The following is a 26,372-nucleotide window of genomic DNA, read 5'->3' on the forward strand; positions in this document are numbered from 1 at the left end:
GGACGCACACACATTTTCCCTTGCTTTTTAGGAGAGAAAAAGTGTGTCCTATGGTGCGAAAAATACGGTAGTTTTCACTCAGGTCCACATATGCAAATAAGGGATTGAAAGTGACGTTCAGTGATTGGATAGTTACAGAAAGCGCTACAGTTGCATTGTAGTGAAGCTCTATATAAGCAGGCTGGCTGAACCCTTCTGTTCAGTTCTGTTCTGGCCTGTGCATAAACAAGAGCTGTTTGAAGAATCGCTGTGTTGTCTGATATGTTCACCCACAACTTAACAGAGAGGGTGTCCAGAGCTACACAATTTCATTATACAGTGGTACCTCAGGTTACATACGCTTCAGGTTACAGACGCTTCAGGTTACAGACTTCGCTAACCCAGAAATAGTACCTCGGGTTAATAACTTTGCTTCAGGATGAGAACAGAAATTGCACTGCGGTGGCATGGTGGCAGCGGGAGGCCCCATTAGCTAAAGTGGTGCTGCAGGTTAAGAACAATTTCAGGTTAAGAACGGACCCCCGGAACGAATTAAGTTCTTAACCCGAGGTACCACTGTAGAAGTGAAGTTGAACTCAAGTTTCTCATCTCTAAGTTTCACCCTGCCAGGTTGGTTGACTGCCCAGAGAGTTGAAAGCCCCCCCCCCCTCCGCTTTGGGTAAGCGAAGGTGAAAAGTCCTTGTGGAAAGCTACACGAAAGTCCAAGGTCATTCTGTGGACTTGGCACCCTACCTTGCAAAATGAAGTATTTTATTTTTGTCCTGCATTGTCTTTACTCCTGCTAAAGGCTTCCTTGAAACCTGAGTGTGGCCCCGGCTCTGATGCATTCATTTCTTCCTTTGCCCTTGTTAATTAGAACAATGATAAATGCCGTTTGGGTGAAATGGAGCTAAGCTGAAAGTATGTGGCAATCTTCCAGTCCTAAGGAAAGAATGACATGGGACTAATTAACAAAACTCAATCAAGGGTTGTTCTACAAGGGCAGCCGTGTTCACATCTTTTAGCAGTGGAGGACGGTGTCTGCTTACTCCAGTAGTCTGTGCGACGTTACAGCTCGAGCTTCTAGATAGTTAATAGGAATGATATACAGTTGAGTAGGTCAAAGCAATGTACTTAACTTGTTGAGAAAGGCAGAATTTCAGCTTTTCTCTCCCTGCCTCTTCTCTGTTTCCAGTCTGTGCGATCGGCAGTTTTGCTGCAGGTGGAAAAATATCCATGACTGGTCCACACATGCACGAGTGTATGTGTATGGATCTTTGCAGATCTAATGCCACATACAAAACATCCTTTTTAACAGTGTGATTTTAAATATTCAGCCAACATTAATTCACTGTAGAGAAGCCCAGGGGTACACATGAACTCATACATGAACAAACCTTAACAGTGCAAATGCCCCATCACTAAGTACCGCAGAGGAAAAAGGGGCTCTCAACAATGTAGAGCACTCTTTTTTTTATTAGAATCATATAATTGTAGTGTTGGAAGGGAACACAAGGGTCATTTAAGCCAATCCCCTGAAATGCAGGAATTGTTTTGCCCCATGTGGGGCTTGAACCCATGACTTTGAGGTTACACTATCATGCTCTGCAGACTGAGCGGTCCTTCAGGCTGTGCATGTAGACACCCACTATGAATGGAGTTAATGGTACAACAAACTCCATTCGAAAAATGGACTTTCCCCCATAAAATGAGAAATAAAGCCATCTGTAGTTTTTTTTATTATTATTCAGGAAGTAAAGTAGGCAACATAAGTCTCTGAATTAGGTACATCAGTTGAATCTGGGAGAGGTGGGATTCTGCTTGTGATTTGCTTGTGTGTATGTCCCTGATGCGACTATACATTTTGTATGGTTTATTGATGCATCTATGTGTACTATTATCTGACAATTGATATGGGAAACGGTATTTAATGTTTCGTTGTAATAATTTTTTTAATGTTTTTTTTGAAATAATTTATTATGCAAACAAAACCTAGAGTTTGAAATATATTTTAAACAGGTACTATCTAAAATACCTCCATGTTCATTCCCCCAGCTGCATAACCTGTTTTTAATTAAAATTAGAAGTCTAACAGCCTTCTAAGAAATGCTCAGACTAGGCCTTCAGTGGGTCTCTGAGGAAATGAAATTTCAGGACTATAGAGAGCAGAGCCTGCGACTACATATGCCGATGACGTCACCCAGACTGTAGTATCTGACTCGTTCCTCAGAGGAGCTGGAGGCAACTAAATGTATGGGGAAATGGCTGGAGTTTAAGGGACAGAAAACAGAGTAAGCGGAAGCTGCTGCTCATTTTTGAGCCTACTTGGTAGCGAGGAGAGCAACATACTTCTCCACTATCACTGTGTCTGCTCCATGTTGACCTGTGAAGCTGCTCTGGGTGGTTGGCAGTCCATATATTTTCAGTAATTAATGTGTTTTTAGCACCTCAAAGGCTAATAAATTTATGATGGCAAAAGCTTTGGTGGACTGAAGTCTGCTTCGTCAGACGACATCTCATTTCATGCATCTGAAGTGGACTGTAATCAGTGAAAGCTTTAAACTAACCAATTTATGATGGCATGAGGTGCTTCAAAAACTTTCCTTGTTTTTGCTGCCACAGAGCAGCACAGCTACCTCTCTGAAAGTAACTGAGGCACTGCTCTTCACAAAAATCCTAAGTGTTAGTGCTGTGTTCAGAGGCCCGGGACTCTTAGAAATAAGAACCTGGTCTTAGGATATGCTTATTAGATGGACAGGTTTTAGAGTTTTTTCCTTGGTTACAGACACAGCTTATCTACACTTGTGCTTTGGTCTGCTGAGTGGCGGAGCTACACTTTTTTCTGGGGCGGGGGGGGGGGGCTTTGCAACCAGCAGTGAGGTCTGGGTAACCACAGTTGCCTTCTTCAGTGGATTTGTTCCACGACAAATCACATTTTTTAAAATCAGCAACTACATCATAGATTTTGATTAAAATTGCTGTTCTGTGATTCTCTTCGTCTAGCGGTTTTTTCGTCTTGCGAAGCAAGCCCATTGACGGATTAGCGGATTAGCGCTATTAGCGCTATTAGCGGCTTTTAGTGGCTTATCGGCTTAGCGGATCAGCTGATAAGCGGCTTAGTGGCTTAGAAAAAGGGGGGGAGAAAAAACCCCCCGCAGGAACTCGCAAGACATTTTCGTCTTGCGAAGCAAGCCCACAGGAGATTCGTTTTGCGAAGCACCTCAAAAACGGAAAACTCTTTCGTCTAGCGAGTTTTCCGTCTTGCGAGGCATTCGTCTTGCGGGGCACCACTGTACTGGCTTATCTCACATGTCAAAAACACTGGTGTGAATAAAAAAATCCACGTGCCTTATAGTTTTCGAGTTATAGCTTAGTTGGTAGAGCATGAGACCTTGTGGTCCCTTCCATCTATTCTATGTGGAGCATGAAAAGTAGGAAAATGTGAGATGCGCTTTAAAAAGCAATCTTTTTTAATGCGAGGTGGACTAAAGTCGCTTATGGGGCCCTTCTGGGATTAGGAGCCCTGAAGCTTAAACTTCATTAGTTTCATAGTAGATCTGCCCTTGTCTCTTTCCAGGCACAAGTCCGCATTTAAAAGCTCCTTATCAGAGCTTTTCTTTTTCTTTTTTGCCCTGGAGCTTTCCCAGTGAAAACCCGCTCTTAAAGCTCAATCGGTCAATTTGGAGGAGTCATAAGTGTGGATAAGCCCTTAAATGTACTTAGCCTGGAGTATTGTGTAACCCTGGTCTGGCTCAAGGAATAGATCTGGCATAAGCTTTACAGGTAGGCCCCCATTTAATGCAATGATGAATCGGACTACAAACACTTACAATAAGCATGCAACTGGCAGAGTCAGTGTGGAGTTGTGCCTACAGGGCTCAGAGTTTAGGACCGGGAGTTAGGACCAAGCTAGGGCATGTCATTACAGGAATAAAATGCTGCATCTTCTTTTCAACATTTGTGATTGAATATGATATGCTATCTGTATCTTTGACACAGTCACAGTTGTGTGGTGGGCAAAGAGAGTGAGTTTAGCCCTGCAATAGTTCTGAAGAAGTGCCTGTGGTATGGAAATTTCCATTGGCACCCATGTAAATAGCAGTTTCATGGGGCGTGGGGGTGGAAGCAGACTGGGAAATGGTCAAGCTCCCTCTCTCTGCCTGCTGGCGTTCTGATCCTAGTGCCACTCCTTGCACCTGCTATTTGCTAAAGAAAAACGAGAGAGAAAAAAGATAAACTCAGCATTCATCAGCAATTGTTAAAAAGAAATACATGTCACATTTAACCGTGTATACAGACATTTTGACCCATAACTCATGAAACCTGGGTTAGAATTGCCACTCAGCCACAAAGCATGCTGAGTAACCTTGGGCGGTTTGCTGTGTCTAACCTACCTCACAGTATTGTTGTGAAAATAACAATCAGTGCCTTGTCTTGAGCACCCTACAGGAAGAGAGGAATAAAAAAAACACCAGGTTACAATAATGAAATCATTAGCTGCGCGTAACTTAAGGCTATTCAATCAGTATCAGGAAAAAGAAGAGTTTTCAACCCATGCTTCCCTAGTCAAAGATCAGTGCTCCTTTGGAGAGATGTTAAAAAGTGGAAAGGGGGGAGATGGAGACCTCCCACCTGCTGGGATTTCTGAAAGGCGATGGCTGTCGGTATCCACATATAACTGCCATCTTTACAGACTGATTGTGGTTTGCCCCAGCTAGGGTTCAAGCGAGAGTTGAGTGAAATTGTTTTCCTTGTCTGCAAGCTGGCTCAGTATCTTGGTTGATGCCGGTTTAATTGGACTGAGGATTGTATTCTCTTTAGGCAATCAGATTGTAATAACAGCAACCGGAGATGATCTATGTGACCTCTTCAGTATTTTAGCCAGCTGTTTGTGCTTTATAGCATCAAAGTATTGACATATACATAGGTGAAGCTACACAGACCTACTTTGCTGGATGTCCTTCTCATCCTACTTTTTCGTTGCAATAGTTCAGGAGTGTTCAACCTGGGAGAAATCATAGAATCATAGAGTTGGAATGCCTTGCAAGAGAACATAACAGATTGGTTACAATATTTTCAGTTAAATGAAATATTTAAGAATGATAAAAAGATAGGCTTTGGTGTGAAATTTCAACCTTTCAGAGAGAAATAATAGAAAATGATGTGAAATTAATATCTAAAATGTACAGTCTGCTGCTGGAATGGGAAATGAAAGATGAAGGGGTCAAATCAGTTATGATTAAATGGGAACAAGATGTGGGACATAATATTCAGATGGCAGAATGGGGAAAACTATGGAAGAATGATATAAAATTTACAGCATGTGTGGCAATTAAAGAAAATTATATGAAAATGATGTATAGATGGCATTTAACTCCAGTTAAATTAGCAAAAATGTATAAAACTAAGGAAAGCAAGTGTTGGAAATGTAAAGTAACAGAGGGAACATTTTTCCACATGTGGTGGGACTTTAAAATTATAAATAAATATTGAGAAATGATGATGTTTAAAACAACCTTTTAATGTTTAAAACAACCTTTTTCAAAAAACCAGAAGCTTTCTTATTAGGTATTATAGGAGTGGACCTATTAAAATCACAAGAGAACTTGTTTATGTATGCAACAGCTGCACGGACCTTATTAGCACAACATTGGAAAGAAGAAGGTGTCCCATCTAAAGAAGATTGGCAAGTTAAATAAATTAATATGCTGAATTGATTATGAAATTAAGAGGAAAAGACGACAATGAATTTAGAAGAATGGAAGATGTTTATTGCATATACTGTATACAGAAGCAATGTACACAGGTTACTACATTAGCAGGGTTTCAAGATTACCGTACTTGTAATTTTGTTATGAATGAATAGGGATTTAAATAGGTTAAAAGTTTAACAATAGACATGCAGTATGTTGATACATAATAGAACCAAGGAAGAGATTAGAGCAGGCATCCCCAACCTGCGGCTCTCCAGATGTTTTGGCCTACAACTCCCATGATCCCTAGCTAACAGTACCAGTAGTCAGGGATGATGGGAATTGTAGTCCAAAACATCTGGAGGGCCAAAGGTTGGGGATGCCTGGATTAGAGGGAAGTCAATTTGTTTTGTTTTGTTTTGTTTTTGTATTGTTTTTACGTTTGTTATTTTTGGAAAATCAGTAAAATGTTATCCCCCCCCAAGGAATGCCCTCCAAGTGTCATCTAGTCTACCCACCTGTGATGTAGGCATCTCAACGAAATCATACTTGGCAGATGGCCATCCAACCTCTGCTTGAAAACTTCCAAGGAAGGAGAGACCACCACCTCTCGTGGGAGTCTGTTCCACTGTCAAACAGCTCTTACTGTCGGAAAGTTCTTTCTGATTTTAGTCATAATCTCCCTTCTTGTCACTTGAATTGGTTCGTGTCCTACCCTCCTGAGCAGGAGAAAACAAGCCTGCAGCATCCTCCATGTGACAGCCCTTGAGCTATTTGAAGATGGCAATTGTATCTCCTCTGCTTGCAGGGGGAGAAGATCAATATGATGGCTGCTGACTCTGCTTCACATGCTCAAGAGTTCCATGAGGCTGAAAGCCTGAGCAGAGACTGCCATGTGAATTACTCCTACCCTTCATCTCTCCAAGGTGCATACAGAAGCCTGCTGTCGCAAAATGGACCCTTGAACACCACGGCAGGACTAAGGTCAGCTGGTGCATTCCTCCTCCACACCATCATTTCTACACAGCTGGACACCCAAACAAGATTATCATTTCTGGTGTAAAATAAACGGGTGGAAGCTTATCTGTCTAACATGTCTGCTAAAGAAACTGATGTGTCTGTTAAGGATGACCAGATGCAGAGGAGAGGACTCCAAACCTTTAATACTTGTGCAAAGGAATGAATTTCAGCAGGTTTCGCTTTTCCCACATGAACCACTTCACTGGACAATATCCTCTCTTCTATCCCATGTTTGAAGGCATAATGATGACCATAAAGTTGTCATCACAATGCACTGAGTCTCTATGGACCATTGTGTATCTGCACCTCTCAGTTAACAATCCCCAATATCTCAAGAAGTGGTGATGAATGATGTTCCATAAATCCAGTGATTGAAGTGAGAGTAGCAATTCCCACATTAAAAAAAAGAGAGCTGTTCTCACTTTATTCTGAGCAAGGCTGGCCCTACCATTAGGTACAAGGAAGTGGCTTTCTTGGGCATTTTTATATCACGGAAGTGCAGCAAATTTATTAGTCATGTTGTTGTTGTTGTTGCTGCTGCTGTTGTTTTTCCTGCCAGGGACAGTGAGTGATGCTTGTAGAAAGGATTATTTAATGGGCACCAAAATCTCTTGGGTAGCTTTGTGTACTTGAAGGAGTTTGACTTGAAGGAGCCACCTTGGACCAGTCCGGTAGCTAATTTTAGATCCAAAACCCTGTGGCCTTTTGTCCATCAAAAGCATATTGTACCACTTAAAGAGTTTTTCTGCCAGATGCCACCACTAACTTTGGGATTTCTAGTGTCATTTTTCTCCTCCAATTCAGCCTTGGTGAATAAGCTGTAGGTAAATCGCCCATGGTTAATTCTCACGCCTATCAATTATACAACCCATAATTCATTGGGTGCAGTGGTTGGTGCACTATTAAATCAAGTTGCCAGACAAGGAAATGGCCAGTTAAATTCTTTACCTGCACAGGATAGCAAGAAGAGGCGCTGGCAGATATCTGAGTGGGGGCAGGCAACAGGCTGTTGCCAAGAAGTGAAACGTTGAGCCTGAAGCACTAGGAAGGCTAGTCAAGTCTCAGGGTTCACAAAGAGCAGAAGAATGAATAGGGAGTGGATTACAAGGGACAGGAGGAGAGGCAAGGGAGCTGTGGAGGCTAAAGGAGTGTGGGCGTGAGAGCCTACAGGGTATAAAACCCTCAAGTTCAAACCTGAGAGCTCTCTAATTTTAAGAGTGGCACCGAAGAAGGCAATCTACCAAGCACATTCCCCTTTCCATGGCTAGAAGAAACACACACCTTGATTTAATTATCAAGGGATTCTCCCAGTGCCTGGTTGTGGCAGACAGTGAAGCCCAAGAGGCAATCTGAACTGATCAGTGAATCTGCTATGTAGTGATGTAGAGATATCAAACCAAGGACTGTTCCTCTAGGCAGGTTTTTGCATAGGAGCTGGAAGGAGACACAGCGTGGCAAGTGGTGGTGAGAGCCCCAGAGCTTGCCTATTCCTCTACACATGATAGTGGTACCTCTGCCTTCTAAGGATCCCTTCTGCTGGACTGAGGGAAGCAGGCAAGAGGCGGGCAAGAGACCGGCCTAATCCTGCTTTGGTCCAATTACCCAGACCAATAGCCTACAGTTTAAGAGATTTCCAATTCAGTCTTGTACTATCAGAACCCAAAGCCCTCTTCCTCAAGACTGGAGCAGGTAGCTGGGTTGGTTCTTCTTAAGAGTCCAGTTTAGAAACCAACATATTCCCACATACTTTTTAGTGGCTTTCATCGTGGGGGTGAGTGAAGTTTCATACTGAAGCTGGACACATGCCGTTCCAGTTGACTTTTGTTCCTTTCCCAAAGTTTTATGAATGGAAACACTCCAACACTAATTTTGATCACCTTGTTTTATTACAAAGATATTTCCCACCAAAGATTCTGCCACTTCCATTAAACAGCAGGTAGGGGAAAAACACACCCACAAAGAACATGACAGAATTAAAAATATATTACAATGGAGTTGGGTTCTGGGCAACAATACCAACCCTCAGATTCTAGTTTGTAGACAATTCATTTCAATGGTTGTAGCAAATATTTGGACAAAGAATTAAATAATAAAGCATATGCCATGATACACGTATGCTGCCAAGCACATTACTTGGAGCATACACACACACACACACACACACACACACACACACACACGCACACACAAACACTCAGGATATAGTAATATGTGAGGGGGATACAGAGATCGGTCCCTCTGGCCTGGTGGCCTGTCCAGACAGTGGCTTTCTGCAAACCCAATTAAGTGCTGAAACTGTGCTGATGCTTTCCAAAATTACAGCTGTCTGCACTGACTGGGCTAGAAAAAATCTCTAATCCTGTCTCTGTTTTCCTTCAGCTCTCTCCTCCTCCCCACAACTGGTGGTCCAGCAGACTCTCTTTTCACATTCCTGAGTCAGCCTTCTCTGTATGTGTGTAGCTGGCAGCTCTTCACAGTTCAAAAAAGAAAGGAAAAGGGAAAAAAAATTGAAGGAAAAAAAATTTCTTTCTAGGTTAAATGTAGCCCAGCTACATCCTTAAAGTTTCTCTTCTGCAGCCACTTTCTCAGCAAACAGATGTAGATTTCCTCAGTAAGCTTAATCTTCTGCAATTCTGTCTTTTTTCATGTCTTATATTCCTCTTTGTTTTTGCACTGGATAAAATCTGTACTTTTAATATACCAATATATAAAATCCATCATGACATGTCGGTTCCCCACATAATATACTACACTATGCATTTCTGATATACTTGACAAAGGATAACCACCCATAACAATATTGCAATGGGGGAAAATAAACTGCTCAGTTCCTACCCAAGTGATCAAATCTTAGCCTCATAAACTGTGGCAACTCCCCTTTAGACCTTGCCGTGGATGAGGTAGTGTATTTTTTTAAAAAAGCATTATTTGGCAGTTTGTGACCTTGGCATTGTCAGCAGCATCAGCTGGCTTCAGTGCTCACGGTAAATCTGGATTTTGTTGTATGCAACAGCCATTGCCTTCAGGCAGCTACCTATTATACTAAAGAGGAATTCAGAGAGAGAGAGAGAGAGAGAGAGAGAGAGAGAGAGAGAGAAAGAAAGAAAGAAAGAAAGAAAGAGAAAGAGACAAGAGAGCTAGGACTACTGTGTATCTTCCTCACAGTTGAGAAAAAATAATGCTTCCTAGTGTAGTCAGTGTAAAGGCATACGGGAAACAGTTAAGGGGCTTTATGTTTAAAACCAAATGATACTTTAATGATGCTGGCAAATATAGGATACTGCATTAAAGGATGTTACCTTATGCAAGAAGTTGGAGCAGGAACAGACACTTTTTTTTCTTTTTTCTTTTGTGAAGCTACCTGTGGTCTTGCATTAAGCCAATTGTGGATTTATGGTGAGCCAAGAGTTCCGCTTTGTACATTCCCTCTAAAATTGTAGGGGGCAGAACAAAGAGAAGGAAGTGCATCCCTTTGACCCCCGAAGTATATATATGTGTGTATGTATTTTTCTCCTTCTAGGGAAAAATTATTCCTGGAGACAGATGGGCATTTAGAGGGGGATTTGTCGACTGCAGTTCAGTGTGCATAAACATCTGGGAAGCTTTGGGAAGCGGGAACAGCTGCACTGATTTGTTCTTTTTCAACATTGTCTGCTACACAATAATGATCCCTCCAGCAAGGTAACAGCCACTTCCGTTTGGGGGATAAAGTGCTTTCACATGTCTCATGACTACTTAGGAAGCAACTGCATTGTCTAGCCTGTGAGTTCCCCACCTCTTTTCAGCCTCGGATGAAGATGTGGTTATGTTTCCATGTACAGTACAAAAATAAAAGGCACAAAATACATCTAATGCAGCAGGCTGTGTACAGTAAATGGGTTCCCTGATATTTAAAGTACACAGAAGGGAGAGGGGGCACTGTTTTGCAGGGGGTGGGGAGTCCCCCTGTTGCTCCAAGGGCCTTTTGAAACCTTCATTCAGTGTTTCCCGAGACGGCTCTCTGCCTTTCTCCAAACCACCTCAGCATTGTTTCCATACCCTGAGCTCTGCTTTACAAGAGTCTCTCTCGGAAAATGAATAAAAGGAAAGACGGCCACTTTGAATACGAGTAGGAGCTCTTCAGAAGGAACTACTACATTTGGCGGCGCAAGTATTGTGCCTCTGTCTGAAAAATCAAATAAATTATGGGTGCTGTGCAGTGCAGATCACATAAGGGATTTCAAGCTGTTTGGTGGCAAAACCCTCCCGTCGCCTGATGGTTCAAGGAGGCTGGCCAGACAGACGCACCATCAAGTTGGTTTCTTTATCATCACATACATACAACAGGCTGCATACTGACACACACAGATACTTTGAAAAGGTGTTCCCTAAAGGACAGTGCACTGTAGAGAAGGCCACTTCTAGACGTGGAGCAAAGTCCAGATTGCCACCTATGCCTCGCTGCAGCATTCGTAAATGTTGTCTTCCATGAGTGCAATCACTTGCTCAAATTTGTGCTGCAGCTGTGTGCGCCTCGTCGTGGGGTTGGAGTCCAGCGCATTCACTATCTGTGAGAAGAGGGATTGAAAGAAAGAAAAACAACAACACCAAGATTTGAGATTGCAGGGTTTGAGATCCTTGCATTCCGCCAGTGCAATCCCATGCATATCTACTCGGGAGTAAGCGCCGCTGAGTTTAATGGGGCTTATCCTCCGGAAAGTGTTGCAGGACTTCCAACAAATAATGGTTTCCCTTCCAAATAATTTCAAGAGCCTAAATCACACATCTGTTTAAGTCCATCTATTCCCTCCTCTCTCACGGCAACATTTCCCATAATTTCGATTCTCCACCATTCACCCTCATTTTACCCTCTTCCACATCATTTACCACCCTAATTCCTAAATACTCTGCTCTTTATGGAAGGGTGTTGTGTAACAGAGCTATCGTTCTCGGTTTAAGCTCAGCCTCTCGTCTTGCTATTTTGTGAACAGCATACTGCCACTAGATTGCAAACCAGGGTTTGTAACCCTGGTTTGAATGCCTGTATTACAGCATAAACCACAGTTTCCTAGAAGTAATGGAAGACTGTGATTCTACAAATCCTGGATGTATTGCATTGCCAATGATAGTCACACTTGGAGGAGACCCACTAAAATAAATTGCTTTCACTGGGTCTACTCTGAGAATGACTAATGGATTTTACCCAAAGCATTTGAATTTCATCCTCATACTGTAGTTCTCATAGCTTTCACCCATATTGCGATATACAGATTCTTGCCAATGATAAGTGAATACATTTAGGAACTGAATCATAGGTGTGTGAGTTATGTCACTTAATAAAACAGCCCCCCTGTCTGCCAAACATTTTATGCTTATTACTATTTTTCTAGAAAAGCTACACCATGTTTTACTTGTTTAATACAATTGTTTTGCATTATTAATTTGCATGACCTCTCTTAGGCAAGGGAGGAATTCAACGTCTCACTAATGCAAGTCTTCTGTCAGGGCAAGCATTTCAGCTTGCGAGACTAAACAACCCCTTCTCTCTCCCTGCCCCCCCCGCCTGCTGTTCTGGGGGTTCTCCTGACTCCTGCAAGCCAATTTTGGGGTGCATGGGAGGGAGGAGGGAAGAACAGTGCCATTGCACAAGTGGAAGTCCTTGTGCAGGGTTTCTGCTGGCAGACTCCTTACCTGAATAACACCCAATATGTTTGAAATACTGATGTTTTAAATCACTGCATATTAAATTGCTTTGGCCCTAATTGACTTGTAAGATAGGCTTGTTGTTTTTAATATCCACGTAATGTAGTCTCTTCTTGAGGTATCATTCCCTCAAAACCCACTAAACTTTGTGAATACGTAACTGCTAAACATGTCCCTAATATGACTTTCTTTAATATACAGTGGTGCCTCGCAAGACGAAATTAATTCGTTCCGCGAGTTTTTTCGTCTTGCGGTTCTTTTCGTCTTGCGAAGCACGGTGTCGGGAAAGTTTTGGAAAAGCTTCAAAAATCACCAAAGTCTTCAAAAACCTCAAAAAGGCTACCACACCGCGTGCTATGAGTTGCTCCTCGAAGTCAAGTCGCAACTGTATCAACGGTTTTAAGAAAAAGGAAACAAACTTGCAAGACGTTTCCGTCTTGCAAAGCAAGCCCATAGGGTAAATTGTCTTGCGAAGCAACTCAAAAAACCAAAAACCCTTTCGTTTTGCGAGTTTTCTGTCTTGCGAGGCATTCATCTTGCCAGGTACCACTGTACTGGACTTGCGACTTTGGGTTTGCTGTTTCTCTGAGTTGGTGTGTTAATGGCCATTTAACATTGTGACAAGCAAGGTTATCTCCTGAGCAGTTAGAGTAACGCCAGGATCTGTTTGTTTCTAAACATAATTAGAATTACTTGTTCCAAGGTGCAATATGTTTCACATCCACAATGAATCTCACCTGTCATCATTGTGCTTGACATTCTGTTTGTACGGATTGCTTCTCATTTTTTGGATTATACCATATCCTGAATGAATTTGTTTTATCTTTAAACGTTGCCTCTGATGTCTTCATATAATTTATGACAAAGTTCAGAAAATTGTGCCAGTATATCATACCATATATCATATCATATCATAAAAAGGGGCAGGGACCTAGCAAACCTCTTCCCAAACACGAACCCAAGTGGGATTTGGGCTCTCTACCCATTTGGCTTCTTAATGTGGGAAGATGGCAAAATTGTCACCCTGCACACTGCCCAACCTTGTCATTGTTCAAATAACATAGCAACAGCAGGTGTGCTTAGATACAAATGCTATAAAATTATAACTCTCTGGTACACAGCTGAACAGTTGTGTGCTTCCAACTGAATAAAAACAACATCTCCCTATTTTGGATAAAGTTTTGATCACATATCTCAACCTTTGCTATGAAATTCTGATGTGCAGGAATTGCAACTGGGTGGAAATTTCAGTTGGTGGTAGTAAGGTTTTAATTTAAGAAGTGCTCTAATTACACTAGGTTTATTTTTGTGTGTGTGGGAGCTCCATTGTCCTTTAAAAACCCATTTGTGGATGTTTAAGACAGAAAAAGCTGGCATTTGAAGCAAACTGCTTGACAATGGTTGGTTGGTGTTTTTTAACCAGCAGTAACACAGGTCTGCTAGAAAAAGAAGCAACAACAACAACAACAACAACAACAAGAAGCTGTGCAATATAAATTCAGCACCTTCACCTAATGCTTAGGACCCTAAGGGCACAGCACAGAATCACAAAAGCTGGAAGCCTGAGCAAGGTCTGCTTCCTGCGATCCACTAGGCGAATTATTAAAAGTCATTAACTCCTTTTAGAGTTGATTAATGCATGCTGAGATATGGCCTTACTGTATCTGGACTAAGTTTGTGAATCAGTCATATGGCTGGCTTCACTGTGCATCTAGATCAGGGATAGGGAACCTCTGGCCTGTGGCTCCCCCACAAGGCCAGCTTTCCCAGTACTGAGGTGGGTGTGGCTTGGCAGAAATGGCCTTGTGGGCCAAATGGGGGAGCCACAGGCCACATCACATGTTGTGATTCCTGCATTGCAGGGGATACATTCCAACTCTACAATTCTATGATCCACCCTGGCATTGACTGGAAGCTGTGGGTAGAGAAATGTATTATCTCTGCCATGCTTAGGAGCTCAGATTGGGAGATAAAATCCCTCTGCTTGCTCTTTACAGATCTTTCTAGATACTCCCATCCCATGGCCATGGCTGCAAATGCTGAACACTTGTGTATGCATGGATGATTGTGTGCCTGTGTGTGAAAGTGTGTGGCTGCCGGCATGTGTGTGAGAGACACAGAAAGGGAGAGTGCGCAGTGGGCCTGCATGCCTGGTGCATGTGTTTGTGACAATGGGGAGAGGGGAAATAAAAGTATGTGCTTTTGTTTTCTTTTGAGAGGTTGCATTTACCCCTGTCCCACCACTGCAATGTGTGCCGTAGAAGGTTGGCCAAATCTGAATTCAGCGCTTAGGCTCAAATTGGTTCTCCATCTCTGGTCTGCATCAATAACACAATAAGAAAAATCTTTCTGATAGCTGGTTGTTAGTGACTTGATAATACCATGCACTGAAGAACAAGGATCTGGACTTTCAGTAAAGCTTCAGTGCAGAGGGCACGTGTTGAAATTTCATACGACTGTTTCAACCATCCATGCAAACAGAGCCTGTTTGCATTCAACCTGGATCAATAGCACAAGGTCATGTGAATTGGCAACTAAAAGGGAAACAGCGAAGAAAGATGCTTACCTGACTGCGGTATCTCTTGGCATATTTGTAAATTTCAGTCATGGCAACATTGGTGTTAAACTCATTCCGATATTTCTTCATAAAGGATAAAACAAACAGGGGAAGACTATTAATCAACATACACAAAATGATATCCATCCTGTTTGACGGAAATCAATTACACTAAAATGGTACTTGGATTTCATTGCGCTGTAAGCTAACATCAGCATATTTGAACTCTGGTTCTCTTCTAAGTTAGTTAATTAATATGTGACATACATAACTTCAGAGTTGCTGGAGAAAAAAATGAAACCAAGGTCAATCCCTTGATTTATACTTGCTTTGGCTCATGCATGGATTTGTTTGATCCTCCATGTTACTCTAAATAATATCACTTAGCATCTTTTGGCTACAGAACTTAAAAATATCTTTATATAGATTTGAAGTCAATGTTCTATATATACTGGACATGACTAAAAACATTTGCTCCCACAATATGGGATGCTGATGTCATAAGCTATTGCTCTGAGTGGCAGAGCTGATTTCTTACCCTGGATTCCTCTGCCAAGTGTGCATTCATTTCCTGTTCACTGAGAGGTGGCATGTCATGGATCTGTTTGTAATACCTCTGCACTATTTTTCTATACTCCGGAATCTCCTTGGCGTACAGCAGTTTATTTGTAGGTGAGTCCTAGAGAGAAAAGAACAAGAAGAATCCATTATTTCACTGACTTAATGATTAGTTCCCTTGCTATCTGATCCTTAGTGGGCATAATATTGGCATCAGTTTAAGAACGTAATATACAACCTTAAGGAAGAAACTTAATTATATGCACCTTGCTCTTTAAAACAGAGACATGCAACAGCACATTCAAGGCATGGGGTTGTATCCAACAAAGTCCTCCTGTTAGCTCAAGGATTTTCACCTGCACAATGAGACTTCCTCTCCTTGCATGCCTCCCTCTCTGCCTTCCCTAAGTCTGTTCTGGAGGTTCCTCCAGAGTAGAATGTGTGTGTGTGTGATTGGGGAGACACGGGGGAAGTCCCAGTGTGCTAGTGGGATGGCTTCACTGGATAAAACCCATTGAAACCACTGTATTGGTAAATACAATATAACTGTGCATGTATATTGCAGTATGTGATACATATAATTAACCAGGATCATTTGCTGACGTGTGTACCTGCAACAGCAAATGCCAAAGCTGTCCGGCTTCTAGATGACCCACCAGAAGTTTCATGTGGAAGGGCTAAAGAGCTTATATTATCAACATATTGCCAACATTACACAGAAACTGGGTTTGCCTCTCACTATTTGCCAATACACTGCCTTAGTCAGAGCTGTGAAAATGCAAGTGAAGCTGCCCACATTAAAAACTGACCAGCCGCATCAGTCTCCAACTGTGTTTCTTAGCTCAATCCACCAGTGTTCCTACTTACTGTGGATTAAAAAAAGAAAGAAAAGAACTTTAAGACCCCATGAAATGAGGGGTCAGGGTCCTTTAGATAAGTCTAGTGAGGTACTTGACTGAAGTTAGCAGCTTTTAAATCATTGGGGTGGGGAGAACTGGGTCTAGTAAAATAATGACGTATTATAAACACATGTCACTGTATTTTGATGCATGGGGTTTATTTCCCCCACTTTACTCCACAGTGCCGCCTTTTATGCTGTTGTATTCTTTGAAACCATTTCCATCTGCTGTCTGACCCCAGCCGACCCGTTTTCTGTCCTGACTTAGGGTTTGACAAGGAAAAACTGTAGATGTTTCATAACAGATGCAAAAATGTTCAGAAACCCAAACATACACAACCGACACATCTCATTACAATGTCACCTCATGTTAATCTCTCTGGGCAAAGCGGCTCCCAGTGTGCAGAGGGGAATGCTCAGCTGCAGTGGTTCGCATGGGCCCTCTCTGCACCGCAGCTCTGCTGCGCATTCACTGCAGACGGGCCAGCATTGAGACGTATGTGATTTACAACATTCCCTAATAAAATTTATTTATGCTAGAAAGTTTCAAATGTCAACACCAAACTCAGCAGAGTCATAAAGAGGACAATATAACACACACACCCTTTCTGCTTTAGAGATTGATCTTGCTCCTGAAGCTTGCTCCTAAAATATATATATTTATATGAGCCACTTCTAGCAGGATAAAGTCTGTGCCAAGTAGTATATGGCCTTATGAGTTCCCATGATACAGTTTTGTGTCCTGACTGCACAGCTTGCAACTCTCTCCTGGAACAGGACAAGTGAGCTAGATCAGAATATCTATATCATTACTGCATTACCATGCTTTAGCCTCAAACTTTCGCACTATAACCTTTTTTGTAGACATCCGCAACTAAACATGGCACATACACAAAGAGGGGTTTCTTGCTGCATGGTTCCTATTGTTGACGGTTTCCTTCATAACCATGTAAGAATCTCTCATGAATAAACGGTGGTCTAAATCCGTTCCACCACCACCAGAACGATCATTTATTATTACAGTCATAAGGCCTGAGAAGAATATATAGGAAGAATCTCTAAAAGAGCCTAGAGACTTTTGAGTCTAATCCAGCCTGGATTCTGCGAGCTATCAATCTGCTTAACTGGACACTAAGCTCCTTTTAAAACATGAGCCAATTGGTCAGGCAGTCTCTCTAGGAAAATGGGGACACTCTCTCGACTACTCAAGGACAAAACAGTGTAAGTAACAAAAAAGAGATGATGATGTATTAAAAAATGAGAGGATCAAAGCCCACTGCTGAGCATATAGAGGAAGTACATATACAAAATGGTCCCATTTGGTTCTGTTCTGGCTAAAATGTGGAACCATGCCAAACAGGCCTTTGTTATAATTAATGGTTGTAAAACTCAGAGATGCATCCCATAAATCAGCTTCAGGCTTCCTGTGGTTAGGAAGCTTCCTGGACTTCATTAGAATACGGTACTTAACATCTACCTCCTTAGACAAGAAACAAGGAGAGAGTGGAGTACATATGTTTTCCCCACCCCTTATTTCCAGGAGATTTAGCATTGGTATGGTATATACTGATTCCCAAATTACTGCTTCTGCCTTATCTTTCCCCCCATAAGATTTTTATTTTATTTTTTAAAATTATAATACAATTAGGGAAACTAAGCTAAATAAAAACAAAAAGAAAATACAGAGTCCTGTCTCAAAGGTAGCTCTTAGCCCTTGTCACACACAGAGTGGTGAACCCTCCCAGCTCTCACCTGGGAGCTTCCCATTCTTCTCCCAGTCTCTCACCTTGGGGGAAAGATGACTTATCGTGCCACTGACTTATCTTTGTGAAATAATTTAGGCCGGTAGGAGGCAAACAGGAGATTTCCAAAAGGGTGCCATGACTGTTAAAGTGTCTCTAGCACAAAGTATCAATCATCCTAACAAAGAGAGGTTCATTTTTGTCACAACCTCTGCAAGGAATCTGACACAAAAAAAGACAGTTTGTCACATCAAACTGTAATGCTTTTTATTTCAACGGAGTGGAAATAATTTTAAGCCAACACTTCAACCTGAAACCCCACTTTTAGTGTTGCTTGTTCAAACTACAAAATGCTGAGATGACCTTGGAATACCAGAAATATCACACTTGAACAAGGTCTGCCACTTCCAATGCACAAACTGGCATACAATGCTGGGATTTCTGGGTACCATAATCTAAGAGTTGCCATGGAAAAGTCCCCGTTACCTCCATGTGTTAAAACGTGGCAAGATAAGACATCTTCAGATGACTGTACTGTGCTGGTAGGTTCAGGTGATCTTTCAGATATTCTGGTCCCATACTGTACAAGGCAGCACCCTCAGCTTGGGCCAGGAAGCAAACAGGATATCATTGCTCTATGGTCAAAAGACTGGGCTCCTGTCAGCAACACTTTTGCATTTTGCACCAATGGAAGCTCCCGGACACTATTCAAGGGCAATATAGTAGCTTAATCTTGAAGAGACATATGCATGTGTAACTGTGGCAAGAACACCCTTCTACAATATACGCTTATCACATTTATAAATTTTAAATTTATTGCTGTACATTGTTTTAAATGTTTGTTTTCCTTCTGGGATTGTACCCCCAAGTGTGTTTTATAAGCTGGTCTCCGACCGCAATAAATTATCTATATATCTATATAGTCTCACTGACTGACAGATAGACAGAATAGCCTATAGTTAGCAAACTAAAGATGAGCAAAAGGAACTCCTGGACACAACCACCTGTTTATCCAGGAACACTCCCAAACTGTGTAGCTGCCAAACCTGCTCTCTTATCCCAGGCCGAGCAAGAAGCCTGAAAAGGGGTTGATCCATGTTTACTCTCCTAAGCTACAGTCTATTTTTGAGTTGCCCCATTGGCAGGAACCTATGGCAGGCTTGTGCCCCTACATGTACTTGCTGAAACAGTCTCAAATTCCAGGCTGACAATGGCCATGCAACTCCACTGCTTTTTACCCCACAGTAGATCTCAGGTCTTTCGGTGACAAAGCTGACCTGTCTGCTGCAGGAGCTGATCACTCAAAAAGTGTTTAAAATGTCTGGATCACAATTCATTTGAGCGGTATGAGCAGGACAATTTATCATGAGTGATTTGTGCCATTAGCACTGCTGTACTGATAACACATCTGACACAGCTACATTTAATAACAATGAAATGCAAGAAAGCTTAAAGGGCCATCATATAATTCTCATTTTGTCGGCTGCCCACAATGGCCAGATTCATCCCTCTAGTATTCTTGGCTAAGCCGACACTATCTGCATTGCAAGACAAACAGAAGGGAAATATTTGAGAGGGAAAGCAAAGGAAAAAGTTGTCCTTATTGGCAGTAATGTACCTTGCCCAATTGCAGATCAGAGATGGAACAGGCATCGATAAAGGCCTGGGCTATTACAGAAAGGCAGGCATCTATGTGATCCGTTTTGTCAATGTCAAAAACAAACTGGGGGTTCTTCAGAATGTTGACCCAAAACCTCAGAGGTAGGCTGCAAAATAAATGTAAATGGTTATCTTTCTCTCATCTCTCCATTACAGTGTGATGGAAACATCTTAGCTCTATAGGAGTATCAAAATATAAACTGCTGAATCCGAATAGTGCAGTAGGGTTCTGGATTGATGTATGATATCATCTGACTGTCATGCTTTCTTCCTGGATTCTAATTTTTCTGTGTTTATGAAAACACAGGTTATTTATCTGCTGACAGCTATTTCCATTACTGCTCAGAAAATGACATGGAACGAAACTGCTGTGGCATGGAGAGAAGGAGCACAAGATTCAGTGAATACTCCTCCCTTCACGTATATAGGGTGCTATGGGTCATTAATCTCTTGGCTTTTCAGCCCAAACTGCTGACACGGTTGTCAAAAAACATGGGTGCATCTGCCCCTGAAGAGCTTTGCTATGAGTACCTACTTATTTAGGAGAGATACTGTATAACTAATTGAGGAGTGGGAGAGAACCCTATTGATCACTGCCAAATGGGTTATGTTACCTATAAACCAACAGAGTCTGTTCTTCAGCTTTGACAAGTCTGTTTACAGTTGTCCTCAAATACAGTGAATCTGTAGAGCTCTCTGCATTTGCACAAATATTTGTGGTTGCCTATATTTATATGAAAACTTGCTGACACTCAATTTTGATTTATTTTTGAGCTGGAATGGTTGTTTCCCCTGCGACAACTTGAAAGGCATCTCTTTAATATTCTCTGAGGAGGATATACGTTCCACTGCTGAGCAGACCTGAAGCTATTTTCTGTTCCCTTGCCATTTCCCGCCATTTCCTTTTCTGTATATGCTGTCTCCTGAGAAACTACAATGGAAATCAACGAGATGTGCTCAACCATAAGCATACTTATAATTACAGGAAGTTCTCTCCTTTTGTTTATTTATTCTGATCAGCCTGTCTTGCACCTCAGATGTTGCACACATAAAATGTCTGTTGCCCACTTAGTATGATTTACTCCATGCCCTCTCCCCCTCAACTCCTTAATCTTTCTGGGTCTGGACACTTAAGTATTCCAGCCCCCTCACTGCATATTCTTATTAATAATTCTAGTGATAAATAATATAAGCCATGGTTATTTTGAAATACAAGTTTTTTTAGAAGTATGTGTTCATTCGAGGCAAAAGGATTGAAAATTCTTTTCCCAACCTGTTTGTTTTCCAAATGTGCAATGTGTCTGGGTCAGAGATCCCTCTCTTTTCTGCTTGCTCTTCCAGGAAATCAAAGAAATACTTGATAGCCAGAGGAGGTTTGTCATCTCGGAAACTCAGAATGGCTTTGAATAAGTCATCCAGGAATTTTTGTAGTGTGCCCTCAAAAAAGAAGAACATTCAAGTTGGTTTAAGAAAGCTGCAACTGTGGTGGCAAAGATGCTGATGAGATATGACTATTTCTTTTTAAAACTAAATTGAAGAAATCTTGCTATAGAACGATTGAAGAATGAGGCAAAAATAAGAGCCTGGAATGGAGGACGGGTTAATTCTGTGCACTGTGATATAATTAGCTTTAGTTTGCATTTAATCTCTCTTGGCACGGAGAATCTCCTTCTCTGTTGCTGGAATCCAAGAGCACATCTGTGATTGTTCTGTGTGGTAAACAGTGGGAAAAGCTACAGACCCCTGGCAACTCTTATGATCTCTCCTCCAATTATGAATCACAAAGCACTGGAATTACAGGCTGGCTTAAAGCCAAGCTCTGTGTCCAAGTCTGTTAAGAGCAATGGTCTGATGTTGTAAGTCGAGTTTCTCAATGCAAACTGGACTGTTCTTCTCCACTGCTGCATCAGGCTCTCCTAGGCTGCCTCAGACTCCGTTGAGGTTTAGCACTTTATCTGACACCCCAACATGTGAAATCCTTGCAGACTTTAAGAACTACCGTCATAGTTCCCATAGTGTTCAGGTCCCATTTAAACAACAAAACAAGAAGCAGAATTAATGACATGAGAGTGCTTGAAAGCTCCACTTGTGTCACCGGTATTTTGAGAACTACACTGTGAATAATGTAAGTTAGTAAGAAACAGCAAATTAAGCTTTTCTCTCATGTTATAGTCCAGCCTTGCAACCATCCACATTTTTCTTTACTAATCTACCTGCCCAATCCATATATCCTTATGTTAAGTCATTTGTAAGTATGTGGAAGACCTAACTAAGTGTTATACGCCCTACTATTACATGCATTGCAGGAGGACCATCATGGTTCCTTCCAACTCTACAATTCCATGTGATCGTCACTTCTAATCAACAAACATACTTTTCAAGGAGCTGATTTGAAGCAGAGAGGGGTGTGAAGCAGAGAGGGGTGGGTGCCCTTCCTTTTCCTCAACTACTGATTTTCACTATCACAACTATTTTTATTTATTCAAAATTTATAAGCCACTCTTTTGGGGTTTTGTTTTGTTTGTTTATTTAAAAGAACAAACTTCACAAATTAGTATCTTGAAACCCATGATGGAAAGGTGGCTGAGTGAGTGTGAATTATAGAGGGAAAGCAGCATGGAAGGGTTAAGCACCATTTTCTCCAATTCAAGCCACACCCTGGCACACTCCTGAAGTGCAGTCACCTAAACTAACTGGCTGTTGGGAATTCCCTTTTTGCCCAAGCCCTCAAAGCAGTTACAATAAAACATAATATTATGAGGTACAAAATACAGATGCAGTCCCAGTAACTAAGCAGCACTGGCATATTCTGTGTGGTTCCACTTTGAGGGCCCTGCAAGGAAAGAACCAAAATCCTTTCCCCATTAATAAAGCATTCTAAGTAAAGGATCTTTAAGGCCTGCTGATCTGAGTTGGTAAACTAGCTCTACAATCCTAAACTTGTTTATTCAGAAGTAGGCTCCATTGTCGAAGGCTGCAGTCCTATGCATATTAGCTGGGAGTAACCTCCCATTTGTTTATTTTTTGAATACTCATGCCCAGGATCCCACTATAAGCATTCTGTCCATTTTTGATGAATGCATTTGGCTATTCTGGGTATTGGTCATCAAAAGCCAGAGACGGGATGCTTCTTCAAGAGTTTAATTTGTGCTGATTCACACCAGTGACAGTCACCATTCTTCACACTCAGCACAGCCATAATGTATCCTACCTTTGTGGACAGCAATCTGGTCAGGTAGATTTCAGGGAGGACTTTTTTTCTGTGACTCTGTCGATGAGATTTCTTACTCTCATTCAGGTCATCTGTGGGAAGGACCTGAACAATTGCAAAAAGACAGGTTTATACATGGTTAAAATGAATGTTTTGAAATAAATGCTGCTAATAAAGCATTTGTGTTAGAAGAAGAAAAGACTGTTAGCCCGTGCTATAAACCAGACAATTCATATTACGAGTACTGGAACTGTGTGTGTGTGTGTGTGTGTGTGTATAAACACCAATTGTACTGTTTGCCAGCTGTGTTGCTTGATTCCTTTCCACCGCCCTCCACCTTAATGAATGAATGATTTTGCCATAGATTCAGTTTGCAATGAATTCAGCTGTCTGAAACATCACCAGACACAATGTTCCCTTTCCCTTCTGGTAATTGGCAGTCATCATAAAGGTAAAATACATTAGAAATATATGCAAGATTATGACTGAGATTAAGATGAAAAATTGAGTTCTCCCCTTCTCTCTGCCAAACATAACGTGTGTTCAATTATTATCTTATTACACAAACAATGCAGGAACCACAAGGGTCTCAAACGCACCCCCCTTGGTGGGTCTGATCCTGGGCCAACAAGCTGGCCAGCTGACAAATGCATCAGTCGGCATATGCTGCACATATGGAAAACATTCCTAGATTTGTCTTTGACAATAAACTATGTGCAGCATTGCTGCCCTTTCATTGTACATTGCTAAACTGATGTGAGGTGGGGGAAGGAAAGGTGGAGGTTTGTTTCATAACAAACACACTTGGCAAATTTCATTGGACCAGACCAGCCACCCACCCACCTATCAAACTATTCCGGTTAAGTAATTATTTCCACACGTTTGCATAAAGCTGTTGCGATTTGTGTGTGAACAGTGATTTACCCGTACCATGTCATTTGCGCGCGCGCACACACACACACACACACACACACACACACACTTTCCTTGTGTGTGTGAGTCCAATTCCCAAACAGACATTTCCTTATGGAGGAAAGAGAGGGAAACGACCCACTATGAAATCTTTGGCCCACCCACAGTGGACGAGTCATTATCCCAGACTGATTTTGGAATAGGATACTTACCAAATGAAAGTATTTTTCAGTGTCCAGATCTTTCACTGAAAAAAAAAGAAATATTTTTTGGAGAAAATGAAAGAAAATGGCTTAGCTTGCTACTTTCCACAGCAAGCCCCCCCCCCCTAGAAGGAATGTTTCTGCTGCTGAGGATAATCAGAGGTAATAACACATGATATACTTAACTGTGCTCAGAACTTAAGTAACATACCCCAACAAAACATTAACTGACCCAGATGACATTTACATGAGTATCTGGTAGTAAAATCCATGTTTTATAACTGGAGAACTTGACACAGTGGCTGAACCGAGAAGGAAATACAGAAGATACTGGCTTCCAGTCCTGCTCTCCAATTGCTAGGCTACATCCATGCCTGACATTATTTGGCCTTTGTTCCCTCATCACGGAACACATGCCAGTTCCTTGAATAGAGTGGTAGAGAATTAGACCTGGACAAACTGAAATCTCTACAGTGAATTGGCACCACTGTATTTGCTACAAGAGGAGGCTGCTGTAACAGAAGGCTGCAATCTTTAAGTGTTATCTGTGAATTAAGTCCCACTGAACTCAATAGGGCTGAAGTTTTGAGTAGGTATATGTGGGGTTGCACTGTAGGTACTACTTTCCTCTCCTCTCCAGACTCTTTCCCTCTTTTATAAGACCTCATTTTCCAGTGAAAAGCAAAATAGCGCAGAATAAGTAGTGTTTTCCTCTTCCTCAGTGACCTTCAATTCTTTTCATCATCGTTTTATTTGTCAGCTTCACTCTGCAAGTGGCCATTGTGACTGCTGAAAATTTGATCTGCCTACTGGTCGGCCACTTACCCAGCTAAAAGCCATTCTGCCCGGTGTCTGGAGTGGGCGGAGATTGGCAGCTGATGCGTTGCAGTAGAAGATGACAGCCATTCAAGGACAAAGGTCAACAAACAAGCCTATTTAGCAACAGTGAAGAGGATGACCTCATAACATCCAGTCTGATGATGACCAAAGTATTTATGTACAGCTCCAGGCCTCGGTGCGTCCCCACCCCCGCCAGCTTTGCCAAAATACTGCTTGCTGCTGTTTGGACACCCATTTTTCTCTCTCCGGTTGCTGGCTGCCATTCAGAGAATGTCATGCACTGAAGGTACAGGGCACTAAGTGTCTCCCCTCTGCTTTTCTGTCTCTTTGTCTAGCCATCAATCCTACTCAGTTCTGTGGTGGACGTTGAAGGCTTTCAGATGAATGGTATTATTCAACAACATAAATTACTGTAGCTTAATCACTGTGATTGAGATAGGGATGTGAATCTTGCTAAGTCCCAGTTATAACAAAGTAATATCATGATGTGTTGATTACTTTTAAGCTGTAGAAATTTTTCATAGTATCATTAAATTGCTTTCACCTTGAACTGAAAAAAACAAAGAACATCTTCACAAGTGAGGCTTAATATGTGCCCCCCCCCCCAATTTCTTTTCTTATATCTTTAATGCAGAACAGAAAGTGGAGTAAATTTGTAATGTGAGTAACCAGTGCAGGATTTGTATTACAAATCCAAATGAAGCAAGGACCACTGTAAGCCTCACATGTGAAAATACCCAAAGAGCCCTGTTACTCCTTAAAGACTAAGGGGATAACTGTGGCATGAGCTTTCAAAGGGAGGATTGGGAGGAAATGCTGTTGAATTCTGACACAGATGCAACAGCACTAGGATGGACTTCTAAAATGGAACATAGGGTTCAGGAATCCAAAATTGTTTCTGAGAGGAAGGGTCCAGAAGGTTTGGTGAACTTTCAGATTTAAAAATCTGGCAATGGCAACATTAGTAAAATCGTATGGTCCATTTCCAACCGTTTTTACTGCAGCGAATTCCTTTTACTCTCAGAGTCAAAGTAGGAAAAGCACTGCTTCCTTTTGCTTCTACCCTCCCTGGAGAAAACACACCTGGAACAATGTGAATAGATGTTGGGAAGGGAGATCATATGAGATACTATCATTACATTATTACACCAAATATGCAAATGGAGTCTGCACAGGAGTGATGTTTCTATTGGGTTTTCCCCACGCCTGTGAGTTATGAGGTACAAAACCTCATAGCCCTGCCTTCAACTTTCTGTTTTGCTGGAGCAATGATAATAAATGAACAAACACTCAAAAATCTAAGAGGACTAGGTTGGCCTAGCGATTAGAGTGTTGGCACCAACTGGAGCTTTTATCCTATGGCTAACGGCAGTGTGGGTAATTTTTGCCAGGATTGTGGCTGGGGAGGGAGGGGCTAG

At 41.8% G+C, this 26,372-nt stretch overlaps 1 protein-coding gene and 1 long non-coding RNA gene across 2 annotated transcripts in view; both read right to left on the reverse strand.

Moving 5' to 3' along the window:
* Positions 1 to 3,562: 3,562 nt before the first annotated feature.
* Positions 3,563 to 6,469, reverse strand: LOC308581771. The gene is made up of 3 exons (XR_014005274.1): positions 6,222 to 6,469; positions 4,923 to 5,019; positions 3,563 to 4,185 (listed from the first exon to the last, which is right to left on the reverse strand). It is a non-coding gene; the product is annotated as an uncharacterized lncRNA (long non-coding RNA).
* Positions 6,470 to 8,559: 2,090 nt separating this feature from the next.
* The window catches only part of PLXND1 (plexin D1), a 157,314-nt gene continuing 139,501 nt past the window's right edge, over positions 8,560 to 26,372 (reverse strand). The window contains exons 30-36 of the mRNA XM_081183924.1: positions 24,124 to 24,158; positions 23,000 to 23,104; positions 21,062 to 21,225; positions 19,748 to 19,895; positions 15,470 to 15,610; positions 14,941 to 15,015; positions 8,560 to 11,239 (exon numbers count right to left, since the gene is read on the reverse strand). Coding sequence (XP_081040050.1) covers positions 11,123 to 11,239; positions 14,941 to 15,015; positions 15,470 to 15,610; positions 19,748 to 19,895; positions 21,062 to 21,225; positions 23,000 to 23,104; positions 24,124 to 24,158 — 785 coding nt within the window. The 3' untranslated portion in view covers positions 8,560 to 11,122. The remainder of the gene's footprint in view (positions 11,240 to 14,940; positions 15,016 to 15,469; positions 15,611 to 19,747; positions 19,896 to 21,061; positions 21,226 to 22,999; positions 23,105 to 24,123; positions 24,159 to 26,372) is intronic.

Source organism: Podarcis bocagei, assembly GCF_964188305.1.
Source record: "Podarcis bocagei genome assembly, chromosome: 2".
Classification (NCBI taxonomy): domain Eukaryota; kingdom Metazoa; phylum Chordata; class Lepidosauria; order Squamata; family Lacertidae; genus Podarcis; species Podarcis bocagei.